The sequence below is a fragment of the Taudactylus pleione genome, unplaced genomic scaffold, assembly GCF_031769625.1.
Source record: "Taudactylus pleione unplaced genomic scaffold, aTauple2 ptg000726l, whole genome shotgun sequence".
In the NCBI taxonomy this organism is placed as follows: Eukaryota; Metazoa; Chordata; class Amphibia; order Anura; family Myobatrachidae; genus Taudactylus; species Taudactylus pleione.
Genome location: NW_028285128.1, coordinates 6,875,634 through 6,890,058, shown reverse-complemented (window position 1 = coordinate 6,890,058; position 14,425 = coordinate 6,875,634). Strand labels below are relative to the sequence as shown.

The 14,425-nt window shown below is 46.6% G+C and overlaps 1 protein-coding gene across 4 annotated transcripts in view; it reads left to right on the top strand.

The window, feature by feature from the left end:
• CENPP (centromere protein P) overlaps window positions 1-14,425 on the top strand; it is a 475,725-nt gene that overhangs the window by 32,012 nt on the left and 429,288 nt on the right. For all 4 annotated transcript variants that reach the window (XM_088456903.1, XM_088456902.1, XM_088456900.1 and 1 more), the window contains exon 5: window positions 7,041-7,129. In XM_088456903.1, the coding sequence (XP_088313029.1) occupies window positions 7,041-7,129 (89 nt within the window). The remainder of the gene's footprint in view (window positions 1-7,040; window positions 7,130-14,425) is intronic.

Genomic DNA, 14,425 nt, shown 5'->3' with positions numbered 1-14,425 from the left:
ATCAGGCCTGTATGATAGAGTGGCCAGATGGAAGCCACTCCTTAGTAAAAAGCACATGGCAGCCGCCTGGAGTATGCCAAAATGCACCTAAAGGACTCTCAGACCATGAGAGACAAAGATTGAACTCTTTGGCGTAAATTCCAGGCGTTCTGTTTGGAGGAAACCAGACACCGCTCATCACCAGGCAAATACCATCCCTACAGTGAAGCATGGTGGTGGCAGCATCATGCTGTGAGGATGTTTTTCAGCGGCAGGAACTGGGTGACTAGTCAGGATAGAGGGAAAGATGAATGCAGCAATGTACAGAGACATCCTGGATGAAAACCTGCTGTAGAGCGCTCTTGACCTCAGACTGGGGCGACGGCTCATCTTTCAGCAGGACAACGACTCTAAGCACACAGCCAAGCTATCAAAGGAGTGGCTTCAGGACAACTCTGTGAGTGGCCCAGCCAGAGCCCAGACTTGAATCCAGTTGAACATCTCTGGAAAGATCTGAAAATGGCTGTGCACTGACACTCCCCATCCAACCTGATGGAGAGAGGTGCTGCAAAGAGGAATGGGCAAAACTGCCCAAAGATAGGCGTGCCAAGCTTGTGGCATCATATTCAAAAAGACTTGATTCTGTAATTGCTGCCAAAGGTGCATCAACAAAGTATTGAGCAAAGGCTGTGAATACGTATGTACATGTGATTTCTTCGTTTTTTTTTATATTAAATTTGCAAAAATTTCAAACTTTTTACACATTGTCATTATGGGGTATTGTGTGTAGAATTTTGAAAACAAAAAAAGAATTTATTCCATTTTGGAATAAGGCTGTAACATAACAAAATGTGGAAAAAGAGACGCACTGTGAATACTTTCCGGATGCACTGTTTCTATTTTGTTTATATATACACAAAACAATTAAAATATAGGGAGAAATGTATCAAATCTTGGAGAGCGATAAAGTACCAATTAATCAGCTTCTAGCACAGTCTTTAAAATTACAGAAGTTGATTGGTTCGTACTTTGGGGCCAATTCAATATCGGGGGCCATCCCAACTTGCCATGAGTATTGCTCCGCTGCTATAGAAGTATAGAAGTGGTGCCTGTCTGCCCTTTTGTACATGTGTGACCTAAGATCACACATGCGTTCTTCTCTGTGGAGCTGGCGGATCCCTTTTTGCAACCCTGAACCTCCTTCCCATAGGAAAGATGGCGTTTGTTCCCTCAAGCAAACTCCGAAAACTTTGTTTTTCGGCGCTTGCTAAATATTAGGCGACCCTATCGGGCACCTAATAATGAATGGGCCCTTTACTTAAAACAGTTTCTTCATGTGTAACAGACCCATTACTGATAATGTATAGGCCCCTTTATCTCTCTCCAATATTTGCTAAATCTCCTCAGTGTTTAATGGGTTATCCAGATTTTTTTTTTTTTTTTTTTTTTAGTAAATTTGCTGTCAAATTCAGCATCACCACCAGATGGCAGCAGAATATTACATGTTAGCTTTTATATTGTGAAAACTGGTCTTCCACACTAATGCCTCGCATATAGCTGTTTTCATAAATGACCATTCTCAGAAAGTGCAATATGCTGCAGGGCTTAATGCGCAGCTGCAACTCTGCCTGAGGTATTCAATTACTGCCACTACACAGCACGGTAAGTCCCAGTAATGTGTATTTTACCTCACAGCCTCGGGAGCTGCGAGGAAAATACTGCGTTAAGTGCACCATTTGGGGCTTACTGCGCAGGGTAATGCCATAGCTTCGGACACTTAACCCAGGAGCTATGAGTTAACATGCATTAGCTTACTGGGCCTGGAAACTGGTGACTGAATAACTTCAGGCGTTAAACCCAGGAGCTGCAGCCGCGCGGTATGTCCCACGGCTAATTAAATCTGCCCCATTATGTCAACAGTGTTATGAAATCACAGACTCCTAATTTAGCATTTAACATGTCACACAAAATCCTCTAGAGCGGCCAATGGATCCTAATTACAAATGCAAATGGTCTTTAATAATTTGCAGCTAATATATTAATAAAGTAATGCCCATTACATAGTTGTACTGAGTTCTAACTATTAGGTCCAGCATAATACCTATAAATGCAAATTGCAATTCCACCTTATTACTATACTCCTCTGTGCTCTAACCACTTCCCCACATGTTTTTACTATAGAAGTGTCAAGTTTCTCACATTAAATTCAAGGCATATTAATGCAGCACACTTGCCACAATTGCATAGTGTTCCATGAATGAGTCACATAAAACAGGAGCCAGTTGTAAAATATGAGCATTTCATATGCTGACAAAATCTGTAGGAAAAAAACACGTGTAGCAGAACTCTCTCTGAGTTTGATATAAAAAAAAATTGCCCACTTATGTGGCTACTATAGCAAACTAAGGGCCTGATTCAGACTTGGGAATAGAGTGAGATATCTCTCTCAACTGATCATCTTGGTGAAGCCATGCTGCACTGCAGGTGGGGCAGATTTAAAATGTGCAGAGAGATTTAGATTTGGGAGGAGTGTTTCCAAACTGACATCGAAATTGTAGCGTAATAATAAAGCTGGGCAGTATTTGTGGGCTACATGCAAAAGTAGCCAGTATTTATCCCACATGTAAAAAAAATGTATGTATTACACCCAATGCATTGCAACATGGTTTGTTCAGGTTCACAGTTGAGAGAGATATCTCGCTCTATTCCCAAGTCTGAATCAGGCCATAAATCCAATCTGGTGACTGGTAGATGATGCAGAGCCCATTCTAGGGACTAATATTCAGAGCAGAGTCCACCATCACTATTAGTGTTTCATGTGCTTATGCACAGCAGAGTTGTCAATGACAAACCATCACTGACTGTACGTTTGTTGAACAGGTGGACCCATCTTTAACATCATAGTTTCACAATTCATAGGTTAAAAATCCTATAAATATAATTATGTTCACAGCAGAATTGAACGTATACTGGAGGTTTTGGTTTAATTCTCTCCTGTTGTGCTAGGCTATTCTGGCTCTAGCACATATAAGAAATATATCTTATGTACCAATTTGCAGCTAGCCATATAGGGCATGATTCAGGTGTGGACGCAAATGCCATCGCAGTTACGATCTCTAACGGATTCGCAATTGAGAAAATATGGTAATGAGCCACTCGCTGTACTGTGCTTAGAGACGCCCACTGAAAGCATCTCGCATCCACCGCTTACGCACAAAACCGGAAACATTGAATGCAGATCAGACACCCATTAGCCTTCTGAGTAAGTCTAAGCTGTCGCAGACCAAGCGGATCTCCAGACACGGATAGGGTTCTCTTGCTGCGAGCAAGAATGCAGCGGCTAATTTATGGACGACCAGAAAACAGTGTTTAAACTGTCCGACACGCCTTCATTTCTCTAGCCACCTCCTGTTACCCTCCCCCAAACGCTGACTTCCTGTCACTTACTTTGCGAGTGAACCCTCTGTGACAGCATAATCGCAATTTAGAGTTCTATTCAATTTGAGCTGACCCACGATACTTTTCCACCTCCTGGACTTTTCGCCTACATTGCGTGTTTTGTAGGCGGAAAAGTATCGTGCTCATCCCCGCGTATCCCCTATTCAATTTGAAAGTAGGCAAAAAAACGGGACCCGGCAAAACTTGAACAGGCGGAAAGTACTGTCAGATTTGGGGAAATCAGCCTGACACCCCCCAAAAGATGCTCTGACTTAGCTATGGTTACCCTGATTTGGCTTGCTGATGGTATTTGGTGTTTTTAAACTGGCTCAGTAGCTGCTAAATAGCATTTTTGTATAAGTGGTGCAGAACAGTATTCAGGAGTATTTATTGCAGAAAATAACTTATCCCAGCAAATTTGGGGTACTTGAAAATGGGGGCCAGCATATTTAAAAGTTGCTAAAGTGAAGTTTAAAAAAATCGTGAAAAATCCACCTGCTGCAAGCCCCTGCAATATAAAAAACACATGGGGCATACTTGGGGACCCCCCCAGAGTCACGTTCATTTGTCCCCCAACTTTTTTTTTTTCACCCCCAAATTCAAAGTGATTTTTTTTTGGGGGTGTCCTTAAGTGTTTTTTTTTTTTTATTTACGCAGTTTACCTTTGGGGGACTGTCTGAAGGCTGCATGGGGGTCCCCGCAACATTGCACCCCAAAACCACAATTCTGCACTTTTTTCCGCCTGCTATTCATACTGTAGGCAAAACTTTTCTGCCTATTACATTGCATTGACTTTTCGCCTAGGAGAATAGTCTTCCAAATTGAAAGCCAAAACAGGCGAAATGACGTCATCAGTTAAGTTTCCGCCAAAAACACGCAAAAACGGCTTTTCGCCTCAAATTGAATATGGGCCTTAGTCGTTGCACTTACGCAGTGCGACTTACACACATGCATAATGGTTAACAATCGCTCAATCTACTTAAATATCAGCATTGTGTCCACATTACCCATAGTTATTTACAATCGAAAGTCATATAATGTTTAGTCTATTGTCTGAATTACATGACAATGTAATTACTAATGTTAATATTCTAGTATAAACCAAACAGGATTACACTAGATGTTCCTAAAATGTACATTGATGTTCCTAAACAGGTCTCTGAAAACTGAACTTAGGTTGACTCAGATATACCTATGTAATAGGCCTTCTGTACTCCTGTAATGGCCAGTATGCAATTAGGAGTGAAAAGTCAGTTGCCGGACTTTTCACAGTTTTCGCCTTTTTTTGCGCGAAAAAGTATTGCGCTCTTCCCCACGTATCCCTGTTTTCAATTCCAGATCGGCGAAAAACAGGACCAGGCGCAAAGTAAATGAGTGAAACGTGCTGTCATTTTTGGGGAAATCAGCCTGACACCCCCCAAAAGATGCTCTGACATGGGGGATCACTATGGGTACCCCCGAATTGTCCTGCTTGAAGGTATTTGGGGTCTTTAAACGGGTTCAATAGGTGCTAAATAGCGTCTTTGCATAAGTGGTGAAGAATAGCATTCTGAAGGTTTTTTTTGGTGAAAATAACTCCCATCAAATTTGGGGTACATGAAAATGGGTGCAAGCATGTTTTTAATTGGCTAAAGTGAAGTATTAAAAAGCACTAAAAACTCACCTTCAGCGATCAGCTAAAACAAAAAAAAATCCCTGTGTCATACTTGGGGACCCCCCCTGAGAGTATTTCACTAGTTTTTGAAATTTTTCGCCCACTTTTTCAAAGTGCTTTTTTGGGGTGTCCTTTGTGTTTTTTGATGCAGTTAGCGTCAAGGGGGTGTCCAAAAGGGTGCAGGGTGGTTGCTACAAGTTTGCACCCCAAAACCCCATTTCTGCACTTTTTTCCGGTGGGTATTCATAGGCGAAAAGTCAGACAAATTGAATATGGGGAAATGTGGAATCGGCGAAAATGACGTCATCGGCGAAAAAGTATTGCCGAAACTGACTTTTCGCTTCTAATTGAATACAGCCCTATGTAGCATACAATACTACAACCTTCCATTTAATAATTCAGATGTCCCTTAATGTATTTGCTGGACACATGCTTTAGGTGCTAAGGTGTATTTTGGCCATTTGGAAGATGTGTCTTACGATAAGTCTACTGGTATGCATAATTATAAAAAAAATTTTATTGTGCTTACTTTAGTTTGAATGTCTGGAGCATACTGAATGTAAACAGCAGAGTATTTCTTTATCAAGACTTTTTTTTTTACTGTATACTATATTTATGTACTTACAGTATCTCCCCACCCCAATAATTCTCCCTTCTTGTGAGGATACAATGATGTTTACCTCGTATCGTGTAGGACCACCTCTAGCCCAGCGAAGTACAGCAACTTGACTTGGCATCGATTCCATGAGTGAATGTAAGACCTCTGGAAAGATGTTGACCCATGTTGTCTGGATAGCTTCCCACAGCTCCCTGATATTTGTAGGTGCAAGATCTTTGGTACGAATGGACCTCTCCACAACATCTCATAAATGCTCGATTGGATTCATGTCGGAAGTCTCCAGAATGCTTCTCGAACCAATTCTGGACAACATGGGACCTATGACACGGTGCATTATCCTGCTGTATTCCATCGTTGTGGGGGTACATGAAGTCCATGAAGGGCTGCAAATGGTCATCAAGCAATGCATTGTAGCGGTTAACGGTCAAAGATGTGTTCAGGCAGACCATTGGACCCGACCCATGACATGTGAACACACCACACACCATTATGGAACCACCACAGTCTGCCCGGTACCTTATTAACTGGGGTCCATGGCCTCATGGAGTCTGTGCCATACCTGAACCCCACTCATCAGACCACGCCAAATGTTGCTAAATGGACCCTGGAGGACTGGCAACGTCACAAGCCCAGGTGAGACGCTGTGTCCAGTGTCATAGTGTTAATAGGGGCACTCTGGTGGGCCTACTGCTCCCATAATTCTTCGAAGCTAAAGAACACTGTACTGACCTGCGGGATATGCATCTGGTACCTCCTGCATTGAATGTGGATGTGATTTGAGCCAGTGTCGCCTGTCTGTCATAATGAACAATTCTGGCCAGATGCTGCTGGTCATGATCATTAAGCACCCATGGTCAGCCGCAGCGCTGTCGAAGGTGGGTGGTAATGCCGTCCATGAGGTCTTCCCGGTACACACGTGACATCGGAGATTGAGGAATGTTGAATGTCGGCACAACTTCGGAAATGAAATGTCCCATCCAATGGGCACCCACTATCATGCCCTGTTTGTACAACAATAATTCACGTCGTCTTACCATGAGCAGCCTAGCCGGTGTTCAAACTGACTCACAGGATGTGAGATTACAACTGATGCAGGTCTGGGCAATTCCAAGATGCCACCTTTACATACTGCTATTCCATGACTTTTGGCACTTCAGTGTGCTATGTCAGTAATGCATTATAAATCCATTTAGTTGCCGTTGAAAATAAACTGCAACATTGTTATTATTTATACACATACATTTTCTAAAATAAACATTTCTGTATATTAGAGTCAGGATATATGAACTTATCAAACTGTTTATACAGTATTTTTTATATATATTTGTGACAATTTTTATTTTTAAACAGAGTGAAGCACATACTAGCTGTAACGTCACTAACGTCAGTATTCACATGGACTGCAAGGAACAGTCAGATCTACTGAAGCTGGTATCCATGTAAGTTTCAATTCTATACATTTGCACATCCATTGTTCTGTGTCTGATATTCTTGCTATTATAAAGTTATTGTAAAATGATTGGATTATATCCTGTAAGAGTTGGCTTGCTATATAAAGCAAAGGCAGGTTTACATACTATGGGGACTTTTTAATAATTATTGCAGGAAAGCCCCGATAAAAAGCATACCTTATCTCTGCATATCCCAGTGATTTGGAATGCCTTTTCAGGGCTATATTTTTAGTCAGGTACCAGGACATAGAATACGAGAAGAGCCCGTCCGAGCGAAGGCTAAAAAGTAAAGTGATTGCTTACTCTATGACTTTACTTCTGGGTTTGGAAATTGGCCTCTTTAATGGTCACGTGCGGCCTTTGTGCAAGCAGATGTTACCAGAGAGGGATCCAAAGAAAAAGGCTACATTGGCTAACGGGGCAAAGCCTGGTAAATGGCGCATTATCGCAGGGGGAGAGGGACTGAGACCATCTTTTTAAATAGCTCCAATACAGTAAATTGCAGAAAGCCTCTGAAAATAGATGTATTTGTTAAATTGCCTGCAATTTCTAGTTGCTTTAATAGGGCCCTATGAGTGCTACTTAGTTAGGTGAAATAAACTGGCATATTGTAGAATAAATAAAAAAATAATGGAATATTGCATGTTATTACAAACTATTATATTACTTACATTCCAAACAAAACTTGTTGACTACACAAAGCCGATAAAGCCATTAAATCCAGCATCACCAATATTCGTGAAAGTAGTTTACTGGTATTCTGCATCCTTATGAATATTGGTTCAACTCACAAAATGGCTGCCTTACTGCTTTGGGAATGTCACTGGATCCCACTGGAATGGGAATCGGTATGAAATACCGGCTGACGCATGGCCGGCAGTTTGATTCCCGGCAGCGTCAGTCCGACAGATGCAGAGATCCCGGCAGCGGCAGCCTGACAGCGCTGGAAATCCCGATCGTCCCTAGGTAAGTACAAACTAATCTAACCACCCTAACCCTTCCTTAGGTGTGCCTAACCCTAACCTCCCCGCCCTGTGCCTAACCCTAATCCCTCCTCTAAGTGCCTAAACCTAACCCCCCCCCCCTTCCCCGCTGCCTGAACCTAAATCCCCCAGGGGGGTGCCTAACCCTAACCTCCCCCCGGGGGTGCCTAACCCGCCCTTCCCCTAGCCTAACCCTCCCGGGGGTGCCTAACCCTAAGTCACCCCCGGGTGCCCTAAACCTAATTCTCCCCAAAACCGCGGCTTTCCGCTTCCGGCGCCCGGCATCCCTTTTCGTCTCCCGGCGTCGGAAAAATAACAGGCGTCTAGATTTAGACGCCTGTCTAAATTTAGACGCCTGTCATTTAACCCGCGCCGGGATAAAGCAATCGGGAAGCCGGCTGTCGGGCTTACGTCAGCCGATTTCCCGATTGAATACGCTGGAATGATAGGTGCTTCAGCCCATAAAATGTTTTCCTCAATTGTGTATACATGTTGGATGTACTTAAACCAATTGCCTGGTATTGTTTGCAATGACACCAGTCTGTACGTTAACCATGCGACCTGTCAGAAATGCAAATGATGCGACCTGTCAGAAATGTGGGCATCTGCATTAAGATAATCTTTCAGCAGCCTCCACTAACTGTACTTTCCCCCAGTGTCTCCCATGCTACCGATCGGTCAATTTGGTAGGACCCTCCACCCGGCGGCTGTAAAGAGGAGCAGCCGCCTGGGAAATGTAAATCCCCTCCCCAGTCCCCCAGTGTGTTACATGCAGCTGTTCAGTGGTGCAGCTGCTGGGGAAATCAAAGTTGTGATGGTCTTGATGTTCCATACATCGGTAGTCCAATATATCGATGTTGATGTTAAGTGTTTAAAAAAAATATATATATTTTTTTTATAAAATCAATTTGGATAAGTATTAAATAGATGTTCTTGACCCAGTGGTTGTCAAATTCGGTCCTCAGGACCTCACACAGTTAACATTTTCCAGGCAGGGCCGGTTCCAGGGGGAGTCGCGCCCTGTGCATAACGGGACACTGGCGCCCGTTAACTGTGCTTGGTGAAGTGCGGATGAAAATGGAAAAGTGGCCTATAGGCCATGCCCCCTAAATTAAGTTATTTGGGGTCATGCACAGTTGTGGCACGCCTCCAGTTAACATCAGGCTAAGCACACAGTTAACATTTTCCATGCATGGCCGGCTCCAGGGGGAGCCATGCCCTGTGCATAACGGGACACTGGCACCCACCCATTCCTCTTTTCCGGGGCTGGCACCGCTGCGGTGGTGGAGGTGCCCAACCTTCCGACCGCGGAACACTTCGCTCCGTGGGTGGAACAGCGGGGAAGTGCCCGAAAAAGTGGACTGTCCTGCTCAAATCGGGAATGGTTGGGAGTGGTGCGCCCGCTATTGGGTGGCGCCTCTGTTCGACTGCACTAGTTGAACGTGCCTTGAGCCGGCCCTGTTTCCAGGTCACTCAGCAAGTGCACAGGTGTATTCATTACTCACTGACACAGGTGAAGCTACATGTAGTTATTGCACTTGTGATTCTGTGAGGAGACCTGGAAATCATGAGCTGTTTGGAGTCCTGAAGACCTAGTTTGACCACCTGTGTTTTTGACCTAATTCAATCATAAATATCCTGACAATTTTCTGCAGTTTTTGAAAAGAATTAGCCAGTAAAGTGGTTAAGCAATGTCAGTAAATTCTTGCTTCATTTTTGAAATATAGCACTGATTAAAATAACTTATTTTCTACCTCATTGTCCTTAGGGATCCACAGGGATACCTTGGGGTATAGGGCTTGGCTCCAGCCATGGGCAGCAGGGCTTGACTCCAGCCATGGGCACCACATAGCTAAAGATCTCCATCCCAGGATGCACCGGGCCCCCTCCTATACCCCGCCCCCAGGCCAAGGCACCTCAGTTTCAGTAGGTGCCCAGCCGGGAGCTGGGTCATCACAAAGGGGGGCTGTGTGTAACAGCCCCTGAAGATCTTCAAGAGCGGTAGCATAGGACACTCCAGCGGATGTCCATGCTACCGCTCCGACACCCCCGCCGGCGCCGACCACCGTTAATGACCCGGGGAACTTGGCGGGCTGTTGGGGGTTCTAGCTAGCGGAACCCCCGGGGGCCGCGGACTGTGACCGGATGTACGGGGGGCTGCACAAGGTAAGCAGTGGGCTTCTGTGGTAGGTGCCCGATGTCTCACAGTCCGGCGTCCCCAGGGCTAGGGGCTCCCTGGGGACGGCAGTATAGTGGAGCCAGGGATACGGGGCTGGAGCGTTGCGGAATACGCTCCAGCATCCAGGGAGGTTAATGGCCTGCCAGGGGAGGATGCCTTCCCTGTAGCGCACAGGAGGCTCCTTCCCATCACTGTTCTCCGGCGCCTTGCGTTGAGGTTTTAGCGGGCTGAGACAGTGATCCTCCCCAGGCCCGCCTCCCTTCATCCTCCGGCGGCCATTTTATGAGCAGTACGCTGGTGCAGGATGCGGAACCTGGGAACCCTTACATACCTCTCCTCCAGTATAAGGTCAGCATATGTAGCGCTATCACTGCCAGGCTGTAAGTCTGTGTAAGTGATAGTGCTTTTAGTGCAGGATTTCTGCATTGTTTGTGACTTTATGCTAGCGCTGTGTGCCTGATTATTTCTCCTGTCTGCCATTTTAGCTATCCCTATTTCTTCCTCCTTGACCAACCCTCTCAGTGCCAGTACTGTCAGGGTGGGAATCTGCCTCACAGTTTAAGTGTTATTACTGTGAGAGAAGTGTCACATACCACTATGTCCAGTGAGGACTCTGTTAGAGAAGCACCTCTCATATTTTCCTGCTCCAGATGTAAACAGGTGTGGGGGAGGGGGCGGTACTTCAGGATGGGCTATGTCCTGCATGCTTGGCCATTCCTGGTACCTCTGCTGTACCCAGCACCTCTCAGGAACCACCTTGGGCTTGTTTTGCGTAAGCCTTGACTGTCCTTGTAAATAGGTTGGCAGTCCCTCCTGCGTTTCCACAATTGGGGTTCGCACAGCAGGCGGTAGTCCCGCCTCCAGTTCTAGGGGTTCCAGGGCCGATAGTAATGACGCAGGGCCCCCCACAACAGGTCCTTACTCCGACAGACCCAGGTTTGTCTAATTCTGGGGTGCGGAACACTCAGCAGGATCAGTCTAGACCTGCTAAAAGACCATTATTGTCATATCCATCCGCACAGGATGATGAGGATGACGGGCCGTCTGATGAGGGCGAAATTCTAGATTTGTCGGACACTGACACTCCTCAAGCAGGAGCAGAGGCTAAGTCTAGTATTTACATTCCAGGTCTCATACGGGCAGTCCGTGCGGCCATGGTAATTACTGAAGACAACCTACCTGCAGCGCCTACTCATTTTAAGGAGGTTAGAGGAGCTGCAGCAGTTTTTCCTCTATCTGGTCAGCTAGTTGATCACATGGAGGAGGCGTGGAAATCTCCGGGAAAAAGATTTCAACCTCACAAGTGCCTGGCCCGTGCATATCCCTTTGCGGAAGATTATTTCACTAAATGGTGGATTCTCAGGTGGATTCTCATGTGACGCTCTTAGTAAAGAGCGCAACTTTGCCTATGCCATATATGTCTTCTCTGATGGATGCTACAGACCGTAAGGTGGAGGTGTGCCTTAAGTCTATCTATTCCCTCGCTGGAGGAGCATCTAGACCAGCTATGGCTGTCTGCTGGGTGGCCCAGGCTATGGAAAGCTGGGTGGACGATTTGGAAGCATCATTTGCTTCTGAGGGTACCAGCGAACAGGTGGTGTTAGTGGGTAACCTTCGGGATTCCGCTATGTACATTAACGAAGCAGCTTTGGATTTGAGCCTGCTTACTTCTAGGATTTCTGCGGCAGCTGTGGCCGCTCGACGCACCTTGTAGTTACGTTCTTGGAGGGCGGACGCTGAATCCAAGAAAGGCTTGGAATGCTTACCCTACAATGGGTAGGTCCTGTTTGGGCCAGCTTTGGACAATATAGTGGACACGCTGGCGGCTGCCAAATCTACATGTCTACTTCAGCCTCGACTCAGTTTGGGTCTAAAATTCTGTCTTTTCGGCCCTATCGCCCTCCAAGAAAACCTAAGGTTCAGTCCTTTCCGAGACCTTCAGGCCCCAAAAAGACCGCTAGGACCAAGAAACAAGCTTGGAGTACCAGCCGTCCAGCCTCATAGCCGGACGACAAACCTTCAGCCTGACGGGCTGGGCCTCCCCTTGGGGGATCCCAAGGTGGGAGGCCGACTTCTGCGATATGCCTAGTGTTGGTTCCAAATCACCACAGACACTTGGGTAAGGGAGGTGGTATCTCAGGGATATGCCCTCTACTTCCGCAGAAGACCTCCTCATCAGTTCTTTGTAGCAGGCCGTCCTTCAGTTCCAACGAAGGCTCTAGCGATCCAAGAGGCGTTGCGCTCTATGCTTCAGATGGGAGTAATAGAACCTGTTCCATTATCCCTGAGGGGAACCGGATGTTACTCCAACCTTTTTCTGGTTCAAGAGCTAAATGGATCATTCCGACCTATCCTCAACCTCAAATCACTGAACAGGTTTTTAAGGGTCCCTCGGTTGCGAATGGAGACTCTGCGTTCTATTGTTTTAGCTATGCAGCCTGGGGATTTTATGGTGTCCCTGGATATTCAGGATGCTTACCTGCATATCCCCTTTGCCAAGGTTCATCAGCGTTACCTCAGATATGCGGTGTTGGACATCCATTACCAGTTTCAGGCTCTACCGTTTGGCCTCTCCACGGCTCCTCGGGTGTTCGCAAAATGAATGGCAGTCAGGGCGGCACACCTGCGGTTGCAGGGGGTTCGCCTGTTACCTTACTTGGACGACCTTCTGTTGTTGGCAGGGTCGCCACAGGTCCTTTGCAGCCATCTACAACTGACGACATCAGTATTGCAGGCTCACGGCTGGATAGTGAACTGGAAGAAGTCCTCTCTAATTCCTTCTCAGAGAATGGTCCATCTCGGGGCATTGTTGGACTCTCAACAACAGAGGATCTTCTTGACGGAAGAAAAGATAGCCCTGTTGCAGTCCAAGATACGCAATGTTCTAAGGAATTGCCGAGTGTCTCTTCTCTCAGCGATGAAGTTACTGGGTTCCATGGTGTCAACGTTCGACATGGTGGAGTATGCCCAGTTCCATTCCAGGCTTCTGCAGATGTTGATCCTCTCCAGATGGGACAGAAATCCCCGTCGAATAAAGACGCAGATGATCAGGCTCACTCCGGAAGTGCGCCTGTCTTTGACTTGGTGGTTACAAAAGTCCCATCTCAGCAGGGAACGTCCGTTTTGGATTTCGGATTGGGTCCTTCTAACAACGGATGCCTGCCTTCGGGGCTGAGGCGCTGTGACAGGCCCACATGTCTTCCAGGGCCGGTGGACGTCCGAGGAATCGGACCTGCCGATCAAGATATTGGAAATTCGAGCAGTATTCAAGGCGCTGCAGCATGCAAGACCGTTCCTGCTGGGGAAACCTGTGCAGGTTCAGTCAGACAACGCCACCCCGGTGGCTTACCTAAATCGCCAGGGAGGAACTCGAAGCCAAGAAGGCAATCTTCCGGCCATTTCGGCCGTCTTCATTCCGGGTGTGCTCAACTGGGAAGCGGACATCCTCAGCCGCCACGATGTACACCCGGGGGAATGGTCTCTTCACCAGGTGGTGTTCCAACTCCTGGTGGACAAGTGGGGTCTTCCCAAAATAGACCTCACGGCCTCCAGACACAACCGCAAGCTGTCGGCATACGGATCCCGAACAAGAGACGCAGGAGCTCTCCTGGTGGACGCTCTGTCGGCACGATGGAACTTCCAATTCGCGTACCTGTTTCCTCCGTTCTCCCTGCTGCCTTGAGTAATTCGAAAGTTCAGGCAGGAAGGAGGCAAGATCCTGCTGGTGGCCCCTGCATGGCCCAGACGGAGTTGGTACTCGGATCTTCAGTGTCTGTCCATCGACACTCCTTTGCTGTAACCTCAGAGACCGGACCTGTTGTCTCAGGGTCCTTGTCTCTACCCGGACCTGAGTCGGCTATCTTTGACGGTGTGGCTCTTGAGACTTCCCTCTTGAGGTCCAGGGGTTTCTCTAGAGCGGTGGTGAATACCATGCTCCGTGCTCAGAATCCGGCTTCAGCTAGAATTTACCACAGGGAGTGGCATACCTATTTTGAGTGGTGTCGTCCTAAAGCGTATGATCCTCACGAGTTTCGGATATCAAGAGTGTTGGCTTTCCTACAGGCGGGCTTGGATTTAGGTCTACGCCTCGCCTCACTGAAGGTGCATGTTTTTGCCCTGTCT